This window comes from Sceloporus occidentalis, unplaced genomic scaffold (genome assembly GCF_023333645.1).
Source record: "Sceloporus occidentalis isolate IW3139 unplaced genomic scaffold, rSceOcc1.0.p SCAF_42, whole genome shotgun sequence".
Classification (NCBI taxonomy): domain Eukaryota; kingdom Metazoa; phylum Chordata; class Lepidosauria; order Squamata; family Phrynosomatidae; genus Sceloporus; species Sceloporus occidentalis.
The window spans coordinates 2,940,070-2,966,188 of NW_028317022.1; the positions used below are offsets into that span (position 1 = coordinate 2,940,070).

A 26,119-nucleotide genomic window follows, 5' to 3' on the forward strand; every position below is an offset into this window, starting at 1 on the left:
ATTACAGTTATGATTTTGTTATTTTGGCTTGTGGTACCTTATTATTCCCCTTTTCCAGGTTTAGTGTATCCACGCAAGTTATATATTCTTTTTGCAAGCATAGATATGACGTTATCTTTATAGCACTCTTTATATTACATAGTATGTAATATATATATATATATATATATATTGCAATTTTACTTTTTTTGCTGACAGAGGAAGACCCCAGGCTGTCTGATCTCACATGTAACAGCAGGGAAAACCATAGGGCTTACTATTATATCCATGTTTTATAGTGCGTAATAGTTTGTTCTTGGTCGCGAAGGGGTTACGTTTCTGCTTCCTGGTTGTTGAGTGGTTCAGGCAGTCACGGTAGGGGTAGAGTGAGTGAAAGGTAGAAAACGATTATACATTATATTACCCTTATTGCGCAGAAGATGTAAATGTGTACATATTATGTTTCATCCATAGTTATGAGCCAGTGGCTGATAAATGACATGCATGCAGCTACCTACTGGCCATGGGGCTGTATGCTAAAGTCATATGCAGATATGCAGTAGGCAGCTGCATGCTAAAGCATTGGATAGGCCTCAAAGGGGAAACGTATCACTAGGGCATGTGGTTTAAATATCAGTGTATGTTTCAGTGAACAAATATGATAAAAATCTCCCCAAAGCCAAAAATCATTTCATTTTGACACCGTGAAACTTTGGAATGGATGGGATTTTATTAAGTAATACTGCCGCTCACTTAATGGAAATTATGCAGAACAACAATAGACCAAAGACAATATCTGTTTTAAATGTCATGTGTTATATTAATGTGTGAGTGTAATCCATAAATGACAAGCATTTGTCGTCACGCAAACACTTATTGTTTCATTGTTGTGTTAATGCCCAAACCCGGCATACTAATCCTTACTAAGTATTGTCGTGAATTCTTTTCGCAGGTACTAATGTCTTCTTTTGCATGTTGGCTGCACTAATTTTCTTTATCGAACATGTTATGTTTTAATGTTTTTAAAGTAATTTAACGCAGTTTTGAGAACGCAGACATGATGTTTTATATGTCTTGGTGTTTTTGTGTTGTCTGAAGCAGAATTAAGTCCTTTAGAGACTCAGATCCAGCAGTTTGACAAAGCACTGGACACCAGCCGCTTCCACCTGCAACTGGCAGAGAATGCCATACGCTCTAAAACACCCACCGGGCCTGAGCTAGACTCGAGTTACATGGGTTATGTAAGTATCTTCAATTGTGTTATCTGTCACAGCCGAGTACTACGCATTGCTAATTATTTGCAAACTTAAAAAAAGGACACAAACTTAACCCCTTAATGACAAAGCCCGTACATGTACGGGCTCAAAATGCATTCTTTTCCATGGGGTTAAAGGGTTAAAAAAAGGATACAACAATTTACCAATATTAGAATGAAAGTTGTATAAGTTAGTGAAAATCACAATTAAGATTACCAAAAAGTTGTGTGTTAAATGCGGGTGGATTTAATGATTTAGTTATTAGATTTATAGACCAGTCATCATTGAGTGTATGTTACAATGTTCCTCTCCAAGTAGTACAGGCAGGTATAAGTGGCAAATATTCTTCAAGAGCAGAGATAGCCAACAGTGACTTCCCACCGTTGTGGATATAGAGCTCACAAGAAGTCATCTTTTATAGACTGGCTAAGCTTCGCGGATGTTGTGCTTCCACAATACCTGGTGATCTCCCTTTTCTTCTCCTTCTAATAGATACTAGACTTTTTAAGTAGGTGAGCTCTGGAAACATGCATCAGCCTCTTACTACTCTGGAAATCTGCATCTTTGTTGTTTGATTTACAGATGAAACTTCTCAGAGAGTGTCGAGGGAGCATAGACACCGTGAGGAACGTTAGTGAGAAACTGAAGGAAGAAGAAGAGTTTTCCGGGTTCACTAATTTAAAAAGCACTGAGACTAAATCAGCTGGTAAGTAGGTTTTCTAAATCATGCAAATTAGCAGACTCTGGTTACATCAAGCTCTGAATTACCTTGGATTCATCCTATCCTATCACCTTACAAACGTGTGGGTTTTCCTTAGTTCCTTAGTTGTATCATAAAGCTATTAGGGAGCTGCCATGTTTCATTTCAAGAGCCCCTCATTTGACTTTTGTACGTTTAAAGCGCTGATTAAATGTCACTATATCGTGCTTTTTATTTCGTATTTTTTAAGTAAGAGTATCACTGAAATTATGTTTATCTTATAGTTATAAAGCCCCAACAATTTACGGAGCACTTTTTTTCAGTACATACATTCAAACAGTATGGCAAAACTAGACTTGACAAACTATTACATTCGATAAAAAGGATGGATAGGTATATTGTTTCATAGTTCAAAAGGTACATGCCATATTTTATTGCCTCTTTCACTTACTTCGGAGAGGATACTCACTTCAGAGAGAATAATTCATCTAGTTTGTTGAATCCAGTCCTGTTCTTAGGATGTTAAGGTCTCTGTAATGTACTCTCCAGAGCATTGACTGGTTTCATGTACTGGATACTTGACACACAAATTGAACCTGTTAATTTTCTCAATAAGCTTTTAATTAGGTAAATAGGGGAAGACAGAAGTATTAGGGACATGAGATGATTCTTCTTTTAAGACAGTATGTTTGTCTTCAGGTGTGTCACACAGGCAGGTACATCAGGAAGGTACCCCTGTAACCGGGAACTACCCCAGATTTGCCATACAGGACTTAGGTTTGATAGATGTTTGTCAGGGATCCAGGACGGTACTTGATTCTTTAGAATAAGGGAGTTGTGTAGATTGTCACTCATTCTCCTGTCCTGTCCTTTGAGCCCTCGGCATTTTTAACCACTGCTTCTTTGTATTCATTTTATCACAGAGTTTAGTTCTGCTTCTATGGTTAAGTGGTTATTCCACTGTTTAATATAGTATAGTATAGTATAGTATAGTACAGAGGTAGGCAACCTTCGGCACTCCAGATGTTGTGAACTACATTTCCCTTGATGCTTTGCCAGCATTATGACTGTAAGAGCATTATGGGAGATGTAGTCCACAACAACTGGAGTGCCCAAGGTTGCCTACCCCTGAAAAAAGACTTTAGTCCATCAAGTTCAACCTTACACACATACCTAGTTTAGTTCATGTAAAACCGCTTTTAATATAGAAGATCAATATATACTTGACTAATAATCCTCTTTGCCTGCTGTAGCATTATATCATTGTGTTAATGTTATTGTTTATGCAGGCGTTATCGAGAGGTGGGAATTAATCCACGCACAAGCACTAAATAAGGAGCTCCGAATGAAACAAAAACTTCAGCAGTGGCAGCAATTTATGTCTGACCTCTCTAATATCTGGGACTGGCTCGGAGACACAGAGGAAGAGCTCGAACGACTACGGCGACTGGACGTTAGCACTGATATTCAAACAATTGAACTCAGAATTAAAAAACTTAAGGTAAGCACAGCATATCATACCCTTTTAAAATGTGTAATCTTATTAGAACACGGTGCCCTTATTCACCAAAATAGATTGTGTTGGAAAATTTTCATTAAACATTATTCGTCTGTAGACTGCATCTTCAATTCAAATAAGAAAAACCTCCATGTCTGTGTTCTATGGAGCCAACCAGAAATAATTAGTTGGACTCTGAGCTCTGAGGTCATAAAGTTTACCAATGAAAAGATTCACAGATGAATCAAGATTAAGTTCCTTGAACTAAGCTCAATGCTCTCAGATGCTTGTTGTTGATGCTTGTTGTAGAGATCAAAACATTGTTGACTAAATCATTGTGGTAAGTCAGAGTCTTTGGCAGATTTCTGAAATATGGACAATAGTAATGCTATGGAAAATTATTTATATGTGGGCAGGGCTGCTTTATTAAGAGAATACCTAGACTGCTCGGTTTTTATAAAAAGTCATTTTAGCATTCTAAAGAAATCTAAAAGAAAGAAATTGCTGGAAAAAGACCAGCTGAGAGATTTGGTTCTCATTCGTTAAATAATAGCACCTAGCGAATAATTCATAGGTGTTGAAATTGCTAATAAATTGATATAGTAACATACAGACAGACACAGCACGGTACAAGGATTGTGAATTGAGATTACATTTGTGTAGTGATGTTAAAACAATTTCTTATTTAGTGTGTTAGTGTGAAATGCAGCATTTGGCAAGAGTAGTCTCTTTTGGCGTTGTAGACTGCTGCAGACTATGTGTCTGTGTACAAGATTTATTGTATGTATAGTGCGACATAAATTGTTGTTCATGTTTCAGGCTTCAATTAAGGGTGTCTGACTTTAGCATTAGTTTGTATTCCCACATCTTCCTTTCCCTCTTTGTCCAGAAATTCCCCATTAACATGGTGACCCAAAGAATCCATTTTGACTAAAGCGGTTCCCTACGCTTGTGCTACATATATTTGCATTTTTCTTTTTGTTTCTCTGTATGTTACTGTATACAGTAAATTTATGAGCAATTTCTGCTTCAAATGCATAATATGCCTGAAGAGAACAAGGTATTTTTGAAAGCTTTCAATCAATTAGCAGCTTGGCTTGTTCTCTTTCTATGGCAACAATTCTATACCTTTGGTGGCACAATAGAAAATTGTACATGTTGTCTTGTAAAATAATCACAGCTTTATTCATATGATGGGCAAACCACAACACAAACGTTTCAAAGTACTCACCACCTCTTCATCAATGTGTAACTGGCGAGCATTTACACATTGATACATTTTTGAGAACCTTCATGAAAGTGAATTCCTCCTTTTGTGTTATCTCAGGAGCTTCAGAAGGCTTTGGATACCCGAAAAGCAATTGTCCTCTCCATTAACCTGTGTAGCTCAGAATTTACCCAAGTGGACACCACGGAGACTAACGAGCTTCAAGAACGTCTCAGTCAAATGAATGTAAAATGGGAACATGTGTGCAGCACACTGGACGGGTGGCGTTGTTCATTGCAAGATGCTTTAATGCAGTGCCAGGTCTGTAGTATATTGTTTTTGCTACATTACAAACACAGTCCTGAAGAGGGGGTCATTGAGAAGTACACTATATGGCCAAAAGTATGTGGACACCCCTCCTAATTATTGAGTTTAGGTGTTTCAGTGAAATTCCCATAATTAAATGCTATTATTGTGAAGTTGAGTCGTCTAGGAGTCACAACAGCTCAGCTATGAAGCAGTAGACCATGCTCACTCAGTGGCTTTAGCATGTGGCGTGTAAAATTCGCCAGTCCTCTGTAGTATCACTCACAGTTTCCATACTGCCTCTGGAAGCAACATCTGCACAATCACGGTGCATATGTTAATGTTACAGCATACAAAGACATTTTAGACAATTGTATGCTTCCAACTTTGTGACACCAGTATGGGGAAGGCCCTTTCCTGTTCTAGCATAACTGTGCCCCAATGTAAAAAACAACTCAATGAAATACCTTAGCTTGATGACCACATTTCAAGTTTTGCATCAGAATAATTGATGCAAAGGAGTGTTTTATCTCCAGAAGCAATAGTTACTTTTTTTAGAAGGGTTTCAAAATGCCGCTGGAATATACCATTCCATAAGTGATCCTCTCATTGGTATCATAAATTAAATAAAGAATAAAATATTAAAAAGCAGAAACCAGTAAATTATGAAACAAAAGCTGACAATTTGGCCAGAACATTTTAAAGAATTATTGGACCTTGCAATTAATGAATTACCTGAAAAACAGAATGATCAGATCCCAAGAAAGGAAATGTAGTTATTATTTTGTTCTTTTTTTACCGAGGCCAAAAGTTTTCCCCTTTGTAGTTTGTAGGCTACTGGAATGCAAGCTCCTAATAACTTACATTCGTTGCCAAGTGCATTGTCAGCAATGTACAGGTGAATGAACAGTAGACTTGCATTTCAGTTAAAGTCCATAATATGTATATGTATCTATAATTATGGTGTAGAAAAATCTTTCGATTATATGAAATGTAGTTATTTTATGAAATTAAGTCTGTATTTATTATTTCCTAAATATACATGACTTTAGTAAATTGACATTTATGTGCCATGGTGGAGTAATAATCCTCAGGGATGCACAGACCCCTGTGGGATGGAGTGTTATAAATGCAGTAGAATAGTATATGGGGAGAAGATAAACATGGGGTAACGGGGGAGGACAGAGACAGAGAGTTTATCATTACCCCTGCCCAATTTTTACATATTTTTTACTTGTTTGATTTATATTATTCATGTATAAACCTTTTTCATTTCTGTTTATTTTATTGGCTTTGTTGGTAGTAGGGACTCCGGAGAAGGAATAATCCATATCTGCAAGTAACACGAATAATAATATAAATAATAATATAATTAATCCTGCTCTCATCAACTCTTCTGTGATGCAGTAGAATTGATGATAGTCAAGTATAATTTGATGTAAGATTGCAGTAGTGAAAATGCAAGTTGGACTTTTAGTCCCAGCTGGTATTATGTATATAATACATATTGTAATGTTTCTTCACCATCATATAGAGGTACCAGCGATGTAAATCCAGAAGTTGCCTCTGTGTAGCTTGTAGAACTTTAATGAGACACGCCATTTTGTTTGTTAATAACAATTTTGCATATTTTGATAGGACTTTCATGAAATGAGTCACGGGCTGCTTCTTTGGTTAGAAAACATTGACAGGAGAAAAAATCAAATTCTTCCCATCAATCCAAACCATGATCCAGACACCCATCAAGAAAATCACAAGCTTTTAATGGTATAAAATGTTTTATTAATTTCATAAATTTGGAAATATTGTATTTCTGCCACTATTGTGTAAACTGGAAACATACATATGTAATACATGCAAAGTGCCCTAGTATAGAGCCACAGCATTATATATAAATAAATCTAATTGTGGGTTTACTTGGAACCCCTTCTTCTTATCAGTACCAGTTCTTTGGCTGCAAAATTTTATATTATACAGAATTCAACCTGACATATATTATACAGAAGGCAATTAAATTGTAAAAACATTATCATTAGTTTTACATTTTGATATTTTCTCAAATATTTGAAACTTATCCTGCAAACAAAAACTACGTATATATATATATATATATATATGTGTGTGTTTTCAGCTCAAATATTTTTTTTCCAATTATTATAAAGTTTGATGATTAATCAATCTCTCCTAATAATATGGTAATTTGCAAAGAAAATACTTAGTTTTAAGCTTGTAATTTTTGGTGAGGTAGGGACTTTCCTTAAGATATATAAATTGCTGACCCTATTCTTGTCTAACAGCAAATGAAGCGTGAATTGCTGGAGTCTCAGCTTAAGGTGGCATCTCTACAAGACATGTCATTTCAGCTGTTAGTGAATACTGAGGGCAAGGACTGCCTTGAAGCCAAGGAGAAAGTGCATGTCATCGGTAACAGGCTCAAGGTACTTCTGAAAGATGTCACCGGTCACATCAAAGAAATAGAGAAAATTTCAGACATCTCAAGTAACCAGCTGGTAAGTTCAAGTTTCTAAATGGCAATGGGAAGATGACATACTGTTGTGTCTAGTTTTGATTTACTTTTGGTTTGGTTTGGTTTGTTTTTTCCCTGTTGGCAACAGAGAAAGCAATCAACATTGCTCTTTTGTGTGGGTGTGTGTGTAGCAATATATATATATATATATATATATATATATATATATTGTAGGGGACAGCTCACACATGGGGCGGCAATGACAGTATTCACACAGGTTTCAAAAGTCAAGCGTGTTTATTTAGATGATGTATGCACAGAGCCCCTTGCAAATAAAACAAACTCTGAGCCTGTCCGGCTCTAACTAAACATCCGGATTCCTCTCTACAAGCCTAAGGTCTGGCACCAAGCAAAGTAACAGGTTGTCCATGGGTAAAGCTTCATACCTGGTGGGCTGCAGCGCTGGCTGTAGCTGCTCCCTGCCTCAGTCCCTCCTCCACCCTGCAAACCCAACAGCCCTCTCTTTGAAGGCTTCCTCCCCAGTAATGAGCATAGGAAGCCTCACCTGAGGGCTCCTGGGTTTGCCACCGTGCCTGGCTGAGGAAACCAGGTGAGATATATACCCCATCCAACACTTTCCCATACACTTTACCACAATATATATATATATATATATATATATATATATATATATATATATATATATATATATATACTGGTCATGATAACATGATGACCCCTGACAGGTGAAATGAATAACACTAATAATCTTGTTATCATGGCACCTGTCAGTAGGTGGGATATATTAAGCAGCAAATTAACATTTCATCCTCAAAGTTGATATGTTAGAAGCAGGAAAAATTGCCAAGCGTAAGGATCTTAGCGACTTTGACAAGGCCAATTTGTGATGACTGTCAGTGCCTATCAAAAGTGGTCCAAGGAAGATAAAGCAGTGAACCGACGACAGGGTCATGGGCGGCCAATGCTCATTGATGCACGTAGAGGCTGAGGGCTGTCCCATGTGGTCAAGTCCAACAGATGAGCTTCTGTAGCTCAAATTACTAAAAAAAGCCAATGCTGGTTCTTATAGAAAGGTGTCAGAACACACAGTGCTTCGCAGTTTGTTGCGTATGGGACTGCGTAGGCCCAGACCAGTCAGGGTGCCCATGCTGACCCCTGTCCACTGCCGAAAGCACCTACAATGGGCACGTGGGCATAAGAACTAGACCACGAAGCAATGGAAAAAGGTGGCCTGTTCTGATGAATAACATTTTCCATTGCATGGATGGCTGGGCGCATGTGTATTGCTTACCTGGAGAACACATGGCACCAGGATGCATCCGTGATGGCCTCACCTTGAAATTTACAAGACTTAAAGGATCTATTTCTAATAGATACAACAGAACATGTTCAGAGGTCTAGTGGAGTCCATGCCTCAAGAGGTCAGGGGCAAAAAAGGGGGACCTACACAATATTAGGCAGATGGTCATAATGTTATGGCTAATCAGAGTATATATTCTACTACAGAACAGTTTGGCTTCCTGTAGAATATTATCTTAATTCCATGTTCATTATCCATTCCAAATTTGTTATCCACAAATATTTATCCTGCCTCTACTTCAAAATCGGAGAAAGGTTCTTAAAATACCTTATTATTGAGCAGATTTGTTATTCATGCGTTTGTTTAGACAATATATGAGAAATGGATGGATCTTAATATTAGCATGGCTTTCTGCTGAGATTCACTCATTGTAATGTCATTCTACAGCATTGCATAATATTTTGGAACATTATACATTATAAAGGATTATAAAATAATTGGGATTCAATAGCAACCATAACCCTCAACTTAAATGGGACCACCCACCATCTTTTTTTCACTTGTATCTGATTAAAAATAGGTTTTCAAAAGTAATTGGCTAGATTTTTTGGTGTGCATAATATGTTTTCAGGCAGCTGCATATTAGATATGTGTATGTGTTCTTGCTGTGTTATACTACACAACACCCTGACTTCCTATCATACTGATTGTGGTAGAATGTCTCGGTCTCTATTATCCAGTTGGACACTCTGAATAATAAACATGTCTAAAGAGGAACATGCCTCATTTGAATTGTCATAAGCAATAAGTGTAGTATTTGAATAGCAAAACTCAGCCAGAATATCATGACTGACAATACTGCCATCCTCCGGGTCTACAGATAATGGTAGTTAATGGGGCAAAATGAGATGAAACCGAGTTTTTGCGAATAATGAGCTATATTACCATGTACAGCGCTGTCTTGTGCTCAAGACATGGCCTTTATGCATTTTAAAATGTGCCCCCTCTCTTCATACATGTAAAGTAAAACTCCAGCTGTAGTTTATCATAAAACAATAGCTTTAAAGTAATAGTCTTACTTACTTAACCCCTTAAGTACAATGGGCTGTCCCAAAACCCATTGAAAACAATGCATTTCGAGCCCGTACATGTACGGGCTTTGTCATTAAGGAGTTAATGTTCTGTTCATTTGGAAAGTTTGCTAGGAAAAACAAACTATACTTTGTTCTGTTTCAGCTTGGTTACAGATGCTAACGTTTTTCATTTTTAAATTTAGGAGTTATCGTCTTGGTCTTCAGCAGATGAATTGGACACTTCAGGGTCCCTCAGCCCTGTGTCAGGCAGGAGCACGCCCAGCAGACAGAGAACGGTAATGTCAAGAACGTTTTAAGAAATGTTGGTAATAATGTAGGAAAATAGAGCAAAGGTTTCACCACAACCCTGTTAGGGAAGTCAAGGAACACATCCCACAATGGTTGACATTGCAATTTTCAACTTGTACAACTTCCTGACATTCATGCATAAAGCCAGAGCAAAGAAGTTTCATCAATTTTCTTTTTCTTTCTTTTTTTTTTCTCTTTCTTTATGGCAGCTGACGTTTTGGTCTACATTTATTATTGCTTATTTCAATCAGTTTTCTGTGGTGTTGGAACTGTGGGATTCATTTGCAATTTAGTTGAATAACATCTGTAACCTCTGTCCTTATGAACTCTGTGATCAACTTAATTGATTTTTCTACATTCACTAGTCTCTTGTAGCTTCTAGTGACAAAATGTAAAGGAACACTGGCTTTTCGTGGATTACTATTATGTCCTCCTAGATTATGATCCGCAATGGTCACGTAACAAGAAATAGTTTTCTGTTTGGAAAACAAATTTGTTCCAGCAACATAAAGAACTTTATTCTTTAAATGCATGGCACTTATTAGTCAGGTAAATCAATATTCATATAATAATGCAAGGCTTCATAATTCTGGTCATTGAATGCTAGTAAAAAACAAGATTTTGCTTACCCAAATCCCTGCCCTATGGACGGTATGCATCGTGGAGTGAGCTTCTTCTGCAAGAAGGGATGAGCTGGGTCTGCGTAAAATAGTGACCTCGATGAGCTGAAACACTCTATTTTCCCAAACTATCAGATTAGCCAGCATACCCCATAAATGATAGGTTTATAAATTCATAATACTTTTATTTATTATTTTTATTGACATGTCTAGTGGCTATATACACTTGCCTTTCTAAAGATTATGAAAGATGCACTCGCTATCTTTCCTAGTAATATGGCTTTCTCATATTAGATACATTAAGCAGCATCGTGCATACTACTAGTCCTGAAAACTAATATAGTTAATAATCAAGAAACATTTATTAGTATAGGTGCTGGGCTCCCTGAAACTTTAAGTATTTTAAAAATGAACCTAATTTTCACCCCGTGAAGGTCAGTTCACCAGTGCTGGCACAGTGCAAAGGGTCTGTATAAACTGGCCACATCCTCTGTCACACTGTTATGTGTACATTAAAACAATTTTAGGGTTGTGAACAGCACCTTGGAATCCATAATCCTTGGAATACAATGAAATGGAATCAGGTAGAAACTTAAGTGAATGAGAGATGACAAGAGATGGCTCATGATAATTTATATAGATTGTTATGAATCAGAAGCGACGTTAATACAAGAACCTTGACAGTTTTATTAACATAAAATATTATGTTTATATACAATATTACAGTTTTGGATAATTCAACCTTTTTACAGTGTTTGTGGACCAGAGTTGTGACATTCCTTGAGTGACATGATTATGTCAATGGTTATATCAGCAGCATAGAGGGAATGTTCTAGGCCAATGATAATAAAATATAATAATAATTGTTAAAATAGGCAATGTATTCATTAAATATAATTTGCATCACATCCACCGTGCTGTTGCCTTTCATTTTGGACATCCTTGACAGGAAAAGCCAGTTTCCTTTTTTCCCGGGTATTGTACACCTCATATGATTTTTATTTTATTTCCTTTGCTACACCTTTTATTTTCTTAATTTTCTTTCATCGGTAGCTTGTTCTTTATTTGCCTGGACTGAACATTCTTCTTTCTTTACCCCCTGTTCATTGCAAACAGCCACGGGGCAAATGTAGTGTCTCACAGCCTGGACCCTCTGTCAACAATCTACCTAGCAGGTACCTTATTCTCCTGGATTCCATAGCCTTCTAGAACCAAAAGAGGATTATAGAATGAACGTGTGAGCCCTTTTTTCCTCTTGGTCACTTTGAAAATTATCAAACCAATTGGATAGTTCGATTTAGATAGTTACTTAGTTTCCCTAAACCTCCTTTACCCATTATGGTTGATGGTTAAGCCTTTAATCCTTTGAGTTCCAGTGGGACTTATGTGCTTGATATATTTGTATCGGTCAATGGGTAAAGGTTTGTAAACCACTCTTCACCACTTGTAATTTTATCATCCTCTTTATTCATAAGTCAGCAAAGTGGACCGGTGCTAATAACCTTTCCACTTTTACCGAATTGCTTCATCTGAATTCTTCAGTGTCAGATTAAAAAGAGAAAAACATAAGGTCCTCAGGTTTGGTGGTGCCACCTCTTGTTTATTAACCCTACTAACCATTACTAACACAACCTCTTCTGCTCCATGCATATAAGTTCTGCCTCTCTGACTACAAGAGTTCAGACAATAGCATTTTGCTTGTTTCATTGTTTTGAGTGGTTTTTTTTGTTTTTGTTTTTGTTTTTTACTAAAGAAAAGCTTCTGTTTTTAATTTGCTATTTTCTTATTCTCATATTAGCTTTTATTTTTTTATTGCACAGATATTTTTTTCCATACTCCTGTTAGGGTTACCTATACACATTTTACTCCACATCACTTACATTACACGCTACTGAAAATCAAACCAGTATCACCCTATCATTATGTGTAGCTTTACCATTAACAATCAAGCAATTTCCCTCATGTACAATGCAGGTTTAGGAAATCATATAACAAGAAAATAAACATATTTATTGTGATTTAAACAAAATGCTATATTCCAGGAAAACACATTATTTTAATTATTTTTTGAATACATGATCATATTCCAAGTTCCTGTGAGTAACATTGTTTATTGGCTTTTTTCTTTTGAGGATTTTATCACAAATATGGCATAAATCTTGTAAGATACATATGTGCCGCCTAAATTCAAATATATATTTATTTATATTTATGTCAGGTAAATTTACAAAAAATATCATTCTGTTGGAGTAAAATGGTCCAAAACAATTGTTCTGGGTTAAAGCATTCCATCTCCTAGAAACAAAACCCCTGAAAATTGCAATGTAATTAGAAAACAAGACACATAAACATAGCAAAATAATCAAGACATTGAGATTGATGTATAAAAGACGATTCTGTTGCAACGTTTATAAAGTGGTTTTATCACTATGGCAACCAATGGAATAGTCATTTGGTTTACAGGGATGCTCTAGTGACCCATGCAGCGCCACCATTGCAGAATGCATATCAAAAAAATGCATATCAAAGTTGTAAGTACTTAAATATGTATTCTTCAGCTGAAAGAAAAAAAGGCCACAAAGTGCTTGGGGGGGTTGTTCTGTGCATGTGCGCAGGGGCATAATTTTTTTAGTATTGGTGGGTAAATTTTCAGATGCGGATCAATTGCCGTGGAAGCCATATTCCACCCAATACCGCCTTGGTATTATATACGTAAGGTCTACGGTGCCTTTACAAATTTTTTTCTATACAGTAACATTGTGGCCGTAATTTATCAATACAGTTTACTGAGCCATCTGTCTAGTATGAGTTGTGCGCTGTAACCAATAGGTAATAGGGGTTGCCCTGCATTTATGTCATATGAGCTCTTTCTGATCTTGTGGTCACCATGTTGACTCTGGGCAGATGGAAAGCAATCTTTAGGACTGAAATACACTTAAATATATATTAACGTAAACAATGTATGCAACACTATTTTCTATGAAATCTTAAAATTATGTATGAAACTCAGAAGACCTATTTTAACTTTTTCTTACCACACACCATGCCTCTCGTTAAATCAGTAATCAGCAAGTCCACTGACAACCTCATAAGCATGTCTGATTTAAGAGAACACGGTAACAGAAGTATTCAGCTATCATTGCCTCTTGCTCACATCTTGCATTGCCAGACATCTGGCACAGTGTACGTCTTAACAGCTTTGCCGCTTCCAGCAAGGTCTTAATAACAATCCTGATTGCACCGCTCACTTTTTAAACCGGCACTGTTGATTATATCGTTATACAGTATAGCACAATATTTAATTTGTCATTCAGACAAGCATGAAATACAAGCAAGGTTCAAATGAATGGAGCACTTCATCAAAAGCGCAAGGCAAACAGATTGTGTTTGATGTCTGCTATGGTAGTAACTGATAAAACAGCGCAGGCTGTCACTGTGCTCCTGTGTTATTTTAAATACCGTACTTCTGATCATAGTATGCTGTGTTCTTGGTCTTGCACTGGATCGGTAAACATGGATAGATCATGCCTTATGAGCAGGCAGAGTACTTCATTTTTCTATGGCTGGAGCATTTAATAAATTGTTTACTGTATTCTTCAACTGCTGGGGCAATTCATAAATAGTTAATTTGTAGTATTATGTTAATTAGGTAAGTTTTGTTCTTTGCATGAGATATATATACCTCCTAACAGTCCTGGTTTTCGGGGACAGTCTACCTCTGCCCCAGGTAGCTGCTCCACTGTCCTGCTTTTGAGGGCAGTGGTGTTATGCAGGCCTAGGCACCACAGGCACTAGCCACAGTGCACGGAGAGGATGCGCGAGCGGCACCTCGGGAGAGCCGCCTACCCGAGTCGGGACAACGCGGGACCCCGGCGGAACAGGTAGGCGTAACAAGTGGGGATAATGGGTCTGTTGGCCCAGGAAGCAGTAAAATCAATGGCAGCTCCTACCTCTAAAGCTGAGCACTGCAAGATGGCTGTTCATGAAAGCCCCAATCCCACCCACTTCCAACAACGAATGTATGTATTAAGGGACCCTCCAACCATCATTTGCATACTGTATGGTAGCTGAGAGGTCCCTTTAAGTTTTGTAGGGGGGGGTGCTTCATTTGGAGTCATTTTTTGTCAGTGATTGGCTGCCCCAACTCAATTACACAGAAGTTGTAATTTAGACAATCATTAAGAAGTGCTTCATCTCAAACTATCTGATATAGGTATAAGTAAGTTATATGAGCAAAGGTATGTGGACACCACTCCTAATTAATGAGTTTTGGTGTTTCACCCAAAACGTATTGCTAACAGGCATATAAAATCAAGCATATAGGCATGTCATCTCCATAGACAAACATTAGTAGTAGAATGTGTCATACTAAACTGATTATTGATGTTAAACACGACACCTTTGCAATAAGTCACTTCATGCAATTTCTGTGCTGCTAGATCTATCCCAGTCCACTGTGTGGAGAAATTTAAATGTTCTGCAAAAAGCCACGACCTTAATCCCACTGAATGAGATGAATTGGAACGCTGATTGTGATCCAGGCCTTCTCGTCCAACATCAATAACCAACAAGTCTAATGTACCATATGGCCCACCAACAAAGTATGCATATTAAAGTACTTTGTGAGTACTTTAAATGACAGTACTGTACAAAGCTTTTAGGTAGAATGCTGCAAAGTAACAATGCTTTCAAAAATAGGCATGTTAATATTTTTTTTTCATTTAACAAAATGCAAAGTTAGTGAACAGAAGTAAAATCTAAAAGTCAGGTATTTGGTAGGCATATAGTTATGTGTATTAGTATGCACAGCCACAAGACACAAGGTATTTATACTGCATCAGCAAGGTCTCTCGCAGGCTGAATTCTCAAGGCACTCAGGGATTTTCAGATGTTTTGTTCAAGCTCTTTCGAACAAGCGCAAAGAAACAGGCAATGTTGAGGACTGAAGATGCTGTGGTCGGTGAAAGAAGTGCAGCAGATGAAAGACAGAAGCTTACTTTCCTTCACAATCGGAAGATGTTCAGGGGTGCCATCAGTTCAGCATTGGCAGAAAACAGTGGGACCCTGGTACACCTTTTGCAGTTCTGTCTGGTCAGAAGTGCCCTTCATGAAAGACTTGCGGCCAAAAAGCCATACCTCTGATGTGGAAACAAGGCCAAGCGACTCAACTATTCACAAAAACACAGGAACTTGGGTGCAGAAAAATGACAGCAGGTGCCCCATTTCAAAATTTGAAATATTTGTCTGGAGAGCGGTATAAGAAAGAGTGCTTGCAGGCAATGGTGAAACATGGTGGAGGTTCCTTGCTAGGCTGCATTTCTGCAAATGGAGTTGGGAATTTGGTCTCCTCAATGCTTAGAAGTATAGGCAGATACTTATCCATCATGCAACACTATCAGGGAGGCATCTCATTGGCCAAAAATTTAGCATGACAACAACCCCAAACATACATCCAAAGTCATCAAGAATTATCTTCAGCGTAAAGACGAACATGGAATGCCCTAGAAGTGATGATATGGCCTCCACAGAGCCCAGATCTTAACATCAAGAGAGAGAGAAGCAACTGAGGCTGCCTAAATTCACAGAACTGTGGTTAGTTCTCCAAGATGTTGAAACAACCTACCTGCCGAGTTCCTCTGTACAGGTATATGTAGAAGAATTGATTCTGTTTTAAAGGCAAAGGATGGCCCCATCAAATATTGATTTAATTTAGATTTTTCTTCTGTTCACTGGATTGTGTTAAATGATTTTTGAAAACATTTCCCAAATTTTTTCACACCTACAGTACTGTATATTCTTTACCTATGCCGCCCCCATCGGTGTTCATGTTTCCCAAAAGTATTGGGTGCTCAAAACAGCCAATCGCTGCCAGGAAAGCATTCCTATTTAAATTGTTTTCTGTCTGTGTGTGTTGGGAGGTCTCAATAGACACCCTGGAGCTCTTGTGTGTGGTAAATATTCCAGTAACGCATCTCATGGAAGCCAAGGAGCTCAGAGCAGGGGAAAGCTGAATCCCTATATGTATATGGACACACAGCTATCATATGAATTAAAGCACAGCATGGGAGTAAGAGGAGGGGGCAGTTATCATTTGCAAAATGCAAAGTTGCATAGTGAATATAAAGTAGTTTTGTGAGTATTAGCATGCCAAGGCTGCAGTTTAAGTAAAGTCTGGTCAGGTCAGTTAACCCTTAACAGTCTGAATATTCAACATATTGGTGAACAGACCCAAAACTGAATTATTGACTTTAGACATCTTAACATACTCTAATGATAGTCTCTACACGCTTTCATGATCAATTTAACTTCCATTCAGTGGGAGTTGCTGCATTGCTAGCACAAGGTTGTATAATGTGTGATGGCTCTGCTGATCTCCCTGCTTACTGGATATTGATGAGAGAGTAATCGGAGACCACATATCACACTCCGCTCAGTACCTTTGTTTAACAGAGCAAAATTATTGGGTTTTGGCAAAGACGTTCAGCTGATAAATAATCATAGACTTGCAAACAGAAATTTCTATGAATACAGATGTACTTATTAGTGAAATTGTACTCCTCATGTCAATTTTGTATCAGTAAATGCTGCAGTTTTATTGCGGCGAAGGCCACACATAACATTTATAGCGTCTGTGCTATGCAAATGTTCGTGTATGGAAACTACAATGACACCCAACTGTTTCATTAGATTAGTGACAGGACCGGCCCAACCATGGAGCCGAGTGGGGCAACTGCCCCAGGCAGCACTTTGCCGCCCCAAGCCCTTTTTTTTTTTTTTTAAAGCGGAGATGGGGGGCGGCACGAGTGGTTTTCGCTTACCAAGTTGTCAGTACCCGCTCGGCGCCCCTCTCTCCTCTGCGAGCCCTCTAACTCGGCCTCGGTGCCGGCTTGTAATGCTGAGCGCCGGAAGATGACATCATTTCCGGCGCTCAGCATTACAAGCCGGCACCTAGACCGAGCAGGGAGACTCGCTGCAGGACTGTTGAAAGGTAGGTACAAAGGAGGGGGGGATAGGGTAGATAATAGGGAGGGAGAGGAAGGGTAGATAATGGGGGAGCGCCATTTTACACTTCGCCCCAGGCGGCATTATGTCTTGGGCTGGCCCTGGTGACATAACCTGCAAGAACTGTTAGGGGACCCGCTTTAATGTATGGATCCCATTTTGCATATAAACTGCTGTCTCAGAACACATAAGTGCATACTTGTAGCACTTGCCTACTTGAGTTTATATTATGGGGCAAATAAGCACAATGTGTCAATTTAGTTTCAAATGAGATAGTTATATGATAATGAACCCATTGTACATGCGTGACAAAAATAATTGTAGGTGTCATGGATGCCAGAAGCCAAAATCTATTTGTGCTGTGAAATCTCAAAACAAATAGCTGAAAACAGTCCCATATTTATTGCAATGGTCTACAAATGTTTAATATACTGAGACTGTTAGCAGTACCAAAGAAGGCTGGAAAGAGGGGAAATTGGGGCAATCTACGGGAATAAAACTACATGACCTTGTGGGCAAAACCTACATTGTGTCTGGAATGTTCCTTTGTCTCATCTTGATACAATGTAACGTTGGTAAATGTCCAAACTGCTGACTCTCTATAAAATTTTGTTCCGCAAGATCTCATAACATGCTAGCATGATAAACAGACCTTTATGAAGCCCAGAGAAAGTGGCACTTGTTACCTGCAGTAATGTGAATAAGACAACATACAGAAGTGCCAGGAGACAAATTAGTTTACAGATCCAAGCACCTAGCATACTATATGTTCATGATCAAGAATGGCATCACAGGTGGTCTACGTGTTTGCTTCTATAGAGCCGTGCTCCTCAACCTTCTCAAGGCACTCCTAACAGTCCAGGATTTAGGTATTACTCAGGTGTGTCTAAGGTGTTTCAGGTGTGTTTGTTAATTAATTGTGCAACAGCTGATATCTAAATTCTGGATTGTTAGGCGTGCCTTGAGGAGAGGATTGAGGAGCGCTGCTGCAGAGCACTAGACCAGTGTAATTCTATACAAAATGCCACACTTAGCATTTTGCCTAAAAACATTACACACAAATGTACACAATGTTTTATTGAATTCAAGATTAAAGGGAAATTAAGCACTGCATGTTCTCTGGGATAACCTACTATTCCTCCCTATTATTTCTCCACTTCGATACTTATTGATAGGAGCTGATTGGCTTTGGACGATATAATATATATATTTATATAGTTTGTTGCTTGCAAACTACCAAGACAGTAACACAGATTGTAAAATAACAAAACACAAATAAACAAACTATAAGTAGTTTAAAAACTGAATTTAGCTTTAGTTACGATCTAAAGAGTGTGACAGTTTCCACAAATAGTGAAGCTTATTCTTTTAGCTATACAAATTCATACACAACCAGCCTTTTGTCCGTTACATTAATAAAAAAAAAACATTTAATACTGTGCTTACAGTTTGTTTGCCTCTGCGTTGAGTTGTATCATAACATGATTGTTTGTTGAGAATTTGCCATTTGCCTGCTCTGTGTGATCCACCATAATTTTAACTTCTACAATGAGTACTGATTCAGTGCAAGATCCTCATAAGTGCCAACTACTGCTATATTTTGTGCAGTGTGTGTGAAGGGGTCAAATAAATTGTATTTTGCTGATAAGTACTGCCAAATACATTTTATTTCTCCTCATCAAAATATTGACAATACACAGAACTATACCAGATAAAAGTACTATAGAACCTAAATATTTATAGAAACAGAATAGAAATTGCCAAAGACATTCTTTATATTTTACTAATTTTTTCTAATTTACGATTAGGTCCAAAGACGGTGGCTCAAGTTTCTTCCATTCTGAACCGAAGTTGGCCCAACAAAACCAATCATTCTTTCTCCGAGTTCTTCGGGCGGCATTGCCTCTGCAGCTTCTTCTCCTGCTGTTGATTTTTCTGGCTTGTCTTGTACCAATCACCGAAGAAGATTACAGTTGTACTCTGTCTAATAACTTTGCCCGATCCTTCCATCCAATGTTGCGCTACACCAATGGGCCACCTCCAATATGAATCAACAACAAATATTTTGGGTTTTTTCTCGTATCCAGAGAACTAAAGACTGTTTTTCAGTCGCACTGTGTGGATGCATTATTCACAATAACCTTTGAACAAAAGACACACATTCTGCTTTATCCGTCTTTATCAGCCTTTGAAAATGTAAATGAAGAAAAGCATCATGTCTATTTAAACCATTCACTCCAACAATAATTTTGTTTTCAACTTATCAATAACTATCAGATTGCTAATTCTCAATAACAATATTGTCAGTATTTCATAAAAAATCAGCCTGTAAGGCTATTATGATGCTATTTTAGAAGCTTTACTTGTAATATAAAATTTGAAAAAGCTTAAATGGCAAATATTTTTTTATTTTTCTCAGTGTATTTCTCTTAGTTGTTGGGCTTTCTGTGTGATGGGCAGCAAGATAAGCATGAACTAACTATAACATTGCATAAATAAGAAGCACTTTTTTTAATTACTGAAACTGGATGTAAGAAATTAATTACAGATCTTTAAAAAGATGTTCTGCTGAATGAAAATAAATGTTAACGATTGAAATAGAACATATTATTTATGGATGTACAGTTTGCTAAGGCGAGTTTTGTTTGTATTGATTTCTTGCAATTATACATATTAAAACATATTTTGGTCTGATGTTGTTTTGTTATATTTGAGCAAAATCCTGGTTTTAGTTAATAACAGAATTTTTGCTTCCTGTGTTACCATCAGTCATGTGATGTTTTTCTCTCTTTTTTGGAATTGATTAAATAAGTTTCCTAGTATAGTACAGAAATTGTAATTTATATTTAACTAGTTATTTTGTTGTGGTCGCTTTCAGACTGCTTTGTTTTTAAAATAAGTAAAATCCAATATTTAAATCAGATTTTTAAATTGCCTCTCTTAAGAAAGCTCTTGGTACAACAAAAAAATAATAAAATAAACACAATGAATAAGATGGAAGATTTCAGTTTGAAGGGTTTTTTGAAGACCCCATTTATAGCTACTGCTGAAACTAAGCATGTAGCCTGTTCAGTCTGTAAGACTTGGCTTATTAGAGGGCTAAAGAGTTTTCAGATCATAGGAGAAGTGTTACAACTGAATGAAATCTGAGCTATTTTTCTTCCCAGTCGATGTGGGGAAGCTTTGGCATTATGTACAACTTTGAACATTTCAGGACAAATTTAGGAAAGGTTGAAAAGACTGGGAACTTTTGTTACTGATATTCTAAACATTCAAAGACCTTGCCAGATCCATCAGACCCATCAAGCTGGGTCAGAACACAAATTCACCAAAATCACTGAAACATTCCAAGAATGCACCAACAAAAGTCAATATGAGACTGAAGGCTCAAAATTTAAATACAAAACTCCAGGCTGAAAATTAGATCATGCGAGGTCACAAGAGTTTATCCTGGGGGCAGTAATGTCATATGCCTACTGCAGGGTAGGCCTTGACATGGGCTTATAGCCAGCAATCCAGAGGAGATAGCGGACATGTTCCACAGCAATCCGCTACCTTGTACCATCCATGCACTGGAGGTTGGCGCAGGAGGCCTCTGATAATCCAGGATGGTCTTCCTGCTGTTGGAGAGGCAGCCAGGTGGCGTGGAGTCTGCAACCACCAAGATACGTTCTAATAGTACTCCCTCTAGATTCCAGGGAAGAGCGGAACCCCACCAGGTTGATCCTGAAAATGAGCATCATAAGTTCGGACAAGTTGTTGAGCATTGGCGGTAGCAGACGGAATCTAAACCAGGAATACAAAAAGGATTGTACCTTAAATTCTTCCTCCACATTTACTTCCACCAGGCAAAAACAAACTTTGGAGAAGCAATTACAGGTTAGAGACATCAGTAGAGAGACATTAAGAGCACAAGGAATCCAAATGTTGTAAGATTAAGTAGAGTTCTTAAGTGACAGGGTTGATCAAATCCAGCAATTACTAGAAGTGCAAAACCACCACAGCCCTACGAAACTTGTGAGTCAAATTAAGGTCGTGGATACTTTTGGGGTGGAAATATATCTGGTTTTGGTTAGAAACATTGGATATTTGGTTTATGTGTAAATAAACCCATAGAAATTTTAAATACCTGTAATTTATCATTGCATTGATTATTAGACCTGTTCTTTTGGATTCATACTCTATCCATTTTGGGGCCGTTACAACCTTTCAGCAGAGAAAGTGGGAAGGGACTGTGTGTAGGAAGGTACAGAATAAGTTCCTTTAGCAGGACATCCACATGACCTCTCACATATGGAACTCCACTAGAATGCCTTTCTTTAACTCACGCCACACTGGTGGCAGCCTAAAGTGTTGGAGGGGGTGCTACTGTAGTTGTTATAGGCACACAGGGCGACAGCAGGAGACGAATTGGACAGCGGGGCAGCAGGTTAATAATGCTTTCTATTCAATGCTGAATAGTGGATAACCAGCACACATTGGCTCACATTTTGGTAGGTCTTAGGAAGATGTTGGTGCAGTGAATTGGACCACATGCAGGCACAGCAGGAAAAATGGGACTGGTGGTGACAGACGGGAGAGCAAATGACCGGGACTTGATGGGTTTGTGGTGCACAACATACTGTATACTGCACCTGGTGTGGGGGTCAGCTATTTGAAATGAGGCCAGTGTAGGCTGTCAAAACTGATCGACATGTACCATAAGATTGCTGGGTACTTTCACCGCAGTGTGAGCGGATCCTAGAGCAGAAAAGGAATTCTGCAGTATCCCCCAAATGCATTTGCCCCTTTTCACACTCTCTAAATGATGTGAAGCAGTTGAGTTTGGGCAAACACGTGTCTGTGCACATGATATACTCAACTCCAGTCATCTCCAGTGCTGCGGGCAGGGGGTCAGATTCAGACCTGACTGGCAGATTAAAGCGATATGCAGTCACGTTACCCTACACAGATGCTTACTACCCTATACACAGTCACAGTACCCAGTACACATGCAAACTACTAAACAATACACAGGGACCCTATCCAATTCAAATACTTACTATCTTACACATAGTAACAGTCGTACTGCCCTATACAAGTGCATACTAAACAATACACATTCACACATCCCTATATCATGCCCCCCAACTGTCCAGATTTGGACAGGACAGCCCCGATTTTGGCACTCTATCCGGCTACCCCGCCTATCCCTAACTCTGTACCACTTTGCAGAGGCAGAGGAAGGGTGAAGCGAGAGAGGTACTTACCTTGGGTGCAGCTGCAAGGGGCCTCACAGCCGCCCAATCAGCAGCTTCAGCCTGCAGGACTAGTTGAGAGATCACAATCTCCCTCTAGTCAGCTCAACATTAGGGAGCGTAAGGTCTGTCACTTCAGACCTCTGAAGTGACAGACCTCGCGCTCTCACCACAGGATGGGGGATGGGGTAAGAGATGGTGAAAAAAAGGCAGTGTATGCGTATATATGTGTGTGTTTCTAATCGTGTGTGTGTATAGGCAGGTGTGTGTAAGAGCAGTGTAGGTATTTATAAGCTGGTGTGTAAGGACAGTGCATTTGTATGTGTGTGTAAGGGCAGTGTATGTGTATATGTGTGTGTAAAGGCAGGCGTGTGTAAGGGTAGTGTATGTGTATTAGTGTGTAAAGGCATGTATGTGTAAGGGCAGTGTATGTGTGTGTGTAAAGGCAGTCATGTGTAAGGGCAGTGTATAAGTGTGTGTAAAGGCAGTGTGTATGGGCAGGTCTGTGTAAGAGCAGTGTATGTGTAAATGTGTGTTTATGGGCAGGTGTGTGTAAAGGCAGTGCGTATAGGCAGTTGTGTGTAAGGGCAGTGTATGTGTATCTGTGTGTATATGGGCAGGTGTGTGTATAGGCAGTTGTGTGTAAGGGTCCTGGGAGGGAGGCTAACATTAGCCTTTTTTATATTAAACAAATATGTGCTGCTGTGGACTACTCTTCTTATGATGCTCAGCCAGCATTATGGTGGACACCTGGCTGGCTGAGAATCATGGGAATTGTAGTTCACAGCATGCATCTGCAGCTTAGCCAGCATCATGGAAGCAGTATGTCTGGCTGAGCCTCATGATAACTGTCGTTAACAGCAGATGATGTGACAGGTGTTAGTTGTGAATTACAACTCCCATGATGCCTAGTCATGGTAGACACCTGGCTGGGAATTATAGTTCACAGCTAACATCTGAAGCTTTATCTACTGTTAACTGCACTTCCCATGATGCTCAGCCAGCATCAATGAAGTATTATGTCGGGCTGAGCCTCATGGGAATTCAATTCAATGTGTTGGTTATTTTAAATATGCATGACTGTGCTGAATAAAAATTAAGTGTTTTAAGCAGCGATGCAAGTGCAACATTGTAAAGTGCAATTGCTTGTATTGGTGAGTTGCGCAAGAGTGATCTAAAAGAAAAAATGTGTCCCTCTTTCACATTTTGAAATGTTGGGAAGTATGCTACATACATGTAAACTAAACAATGCAGTCATACTACCCTAGACACAAGCATACCAAACAATACACAGTGAGCCTACGTATACATATGTTTACTACCCTACCCTATATACCTGTAAACTACACAATGCAGTCACACTACCCTAGACATGAGCATTCTAAACAATACAAAGTGATCCTACCTTATGTGCATGCTGACTACTCGCATAGACAGTCACACTATATCCCAATGGTAGCACACACAACACTATATACACATGTATACTAAACCACACAAAGTCACACTAACCTATGCACATACATATTAAAAAATACACAATCAGCCTACTTTATTCATTTATACTACCCTGCACATAGTTGCACCACCCTATACACATTACTTTTTACTTTCCTCATCACATTATTCCTCTCCTTAATTTAGTTACTTGGAAACCGGTCCATATTATTTTCTGGGATATCATCCATAAAACATAAAAAGTGGTAATTAACTGTTGGATGAAATCCTAGAAAATAATCTGGTCCACTTTTCAAGTTATTCAATTATGGAGAGTACCGGTGACCCAAAACGGACAAAGGTCCACTTTTCAAGTTATTCCGTTATGGAGAGTACCGGTGACCCAAATCATAAAACGGAAAGAACAAATGTATAACTACGTTTTGTTGTCCGTTTTCCTCTGTTTAGCCAGGACTCCCTGAAGATCGAAAATCGCACGATCTTCTGAATGCAGAAGTTAAACTAAACAATTTTTGCAAGCTCAAACTTCTGTTCGTAATTTTGTAACCAAAGTGGATATAAGATGATGAATTTAAGTTTTCTACAATTAAATTTAAGTGTTTTACAGCATTCCTAGAAGTATAAAACATGACTGAATGGCAGAATACAAACAATGTATGACAATTTCCCTGAGTACTAGATTATAAAAGTAGACTGTCAATTTTACTTTTTAAATGTGATTTCATGCAAGCGAATGCTTTCTCCTGTGAGCTAGTGGGTCATGCTAACTAGAATTTAAAGTTTAACGTGACTTTAAACTGTTAGGGAACAAATTAATATTCATTGGGAGATCATTGTCTAATGCCCTCCGACATTACATGTGGCATCAGCTGCACGGTGACAGTTTCAATATGTTGATAACACCTTCAAGACAAATACATTATTTGAAGCATTGAAGATAAAATATCTTTAAAATTATATTCTATCCATGTACTAAAATATTTCCATGTATTTTTTTAAAAACATTAAAAATTGAGTACTTAGACTTACTTCTCATTGGCGCTTACTTTGAATAATCGGAACTTAAAAAGTTAACGAAAAATGTTCTTCTTAGTTTGTAGAATAAATTGCCTTTGCATTGTTAATTAAGGGTGCTATATTTCCCATCAAGCAGCTTTTGCAAGATGATTTGCGAAAAAGCCTAATAGTAACTGAGAGTAAACTTTTAGTAATTTTGCGCAGCACACCAACATTTTTACCTACATTTTCTACGATTCCTTTCTGTAGATATCTATGTAATAGTGTAACAGGAACCGGGAGATCTAGCAGGACATTCCTGGCCATTACAGCCTTCCTGGTAGCAAAAGCTAGCTACAAGATAAGTAGCCGCTCAAGTTCCCAGAGTAAAGGTGGTGCTCTGGGGAAAAGGAGTCTGCCAAAGAACCATACCACCGATAGGACGCACCAGTCAATATGCAACAGAACACTTTATTGGGACTGGACGTGGTTTGGATAAACATTTAACAAGGGAAAGGTAACAAAATGTTACAGTCCCGATAATATTCTTAAAGCATGGGTCCAATATTATAACTATAACCAATGAAACAAATAAAAATATCAATAACATAAACAAAACAGGGAAAATATAATAGTAGGGATATAAATAAAATAATTCCATATTAACAGGACCATATCCTGTTACATCAC

The 26,119-nt window shown here is 38.3% G+C and overlaps 1 protein-coding gene across 2 annotated transcripts in view; it reads left to right on the forward strand.

Annotated features, from left to right (window-relative positions):
* LOC149289873 (nesprin-1-like) overlaps nucleotides 1-19,787 on the forward strand; it is a 129,969-nt gene extending 110,182 nt beyond the window's left edge. The window contains exons 119-127 of one of the 2 annotated variants that reach the window (XM_089490176.1): nucleotides 1,078-1,220; nucleotides 1,818-1,941; nucleotides 3,225-3,436; nucleotides 4,761-4,961; nucleotides 6,585-6,713; nucleotides 7,244-7,456; nucleotides 10,011-10,103; nucleotides 11,853-11,911; nucleotides 19,547-19,787. In XM_089490176.1, the coding sequence (XP_089346302.1) occupies nucleotides 1,078-1,220; nucleotides 1,818-1,941; nucleotides 3,225-3,436; nucleotides 4,761-4,961; nucleotides 6,585-6,713; nucleotides 7,244-7,456; nucleotides 10,011-10,103; nucleotides 11,853-11,911; nucleotides 19,547-19,787 (1,415 nt within the window). The remainder of the gene's footprint in view (nucleotides 1-1,077; nucleotides 1,221-1,817; nucleotides 1,942-3,224; nucleotides 3,437-4,760; nucleotides 4,962-6,584; nucleotides 6,714-7,243; nucleotides 7,457-10,010; nucleotides 10,104-11,852; nucleotides 11,912-19,546) is intronic. The other variant, XM_089490177.1, reaches the window with a different exon arrangement.
* Nucleotides 19,788-26,119: the final 6,332 nt, after the last annotated feature.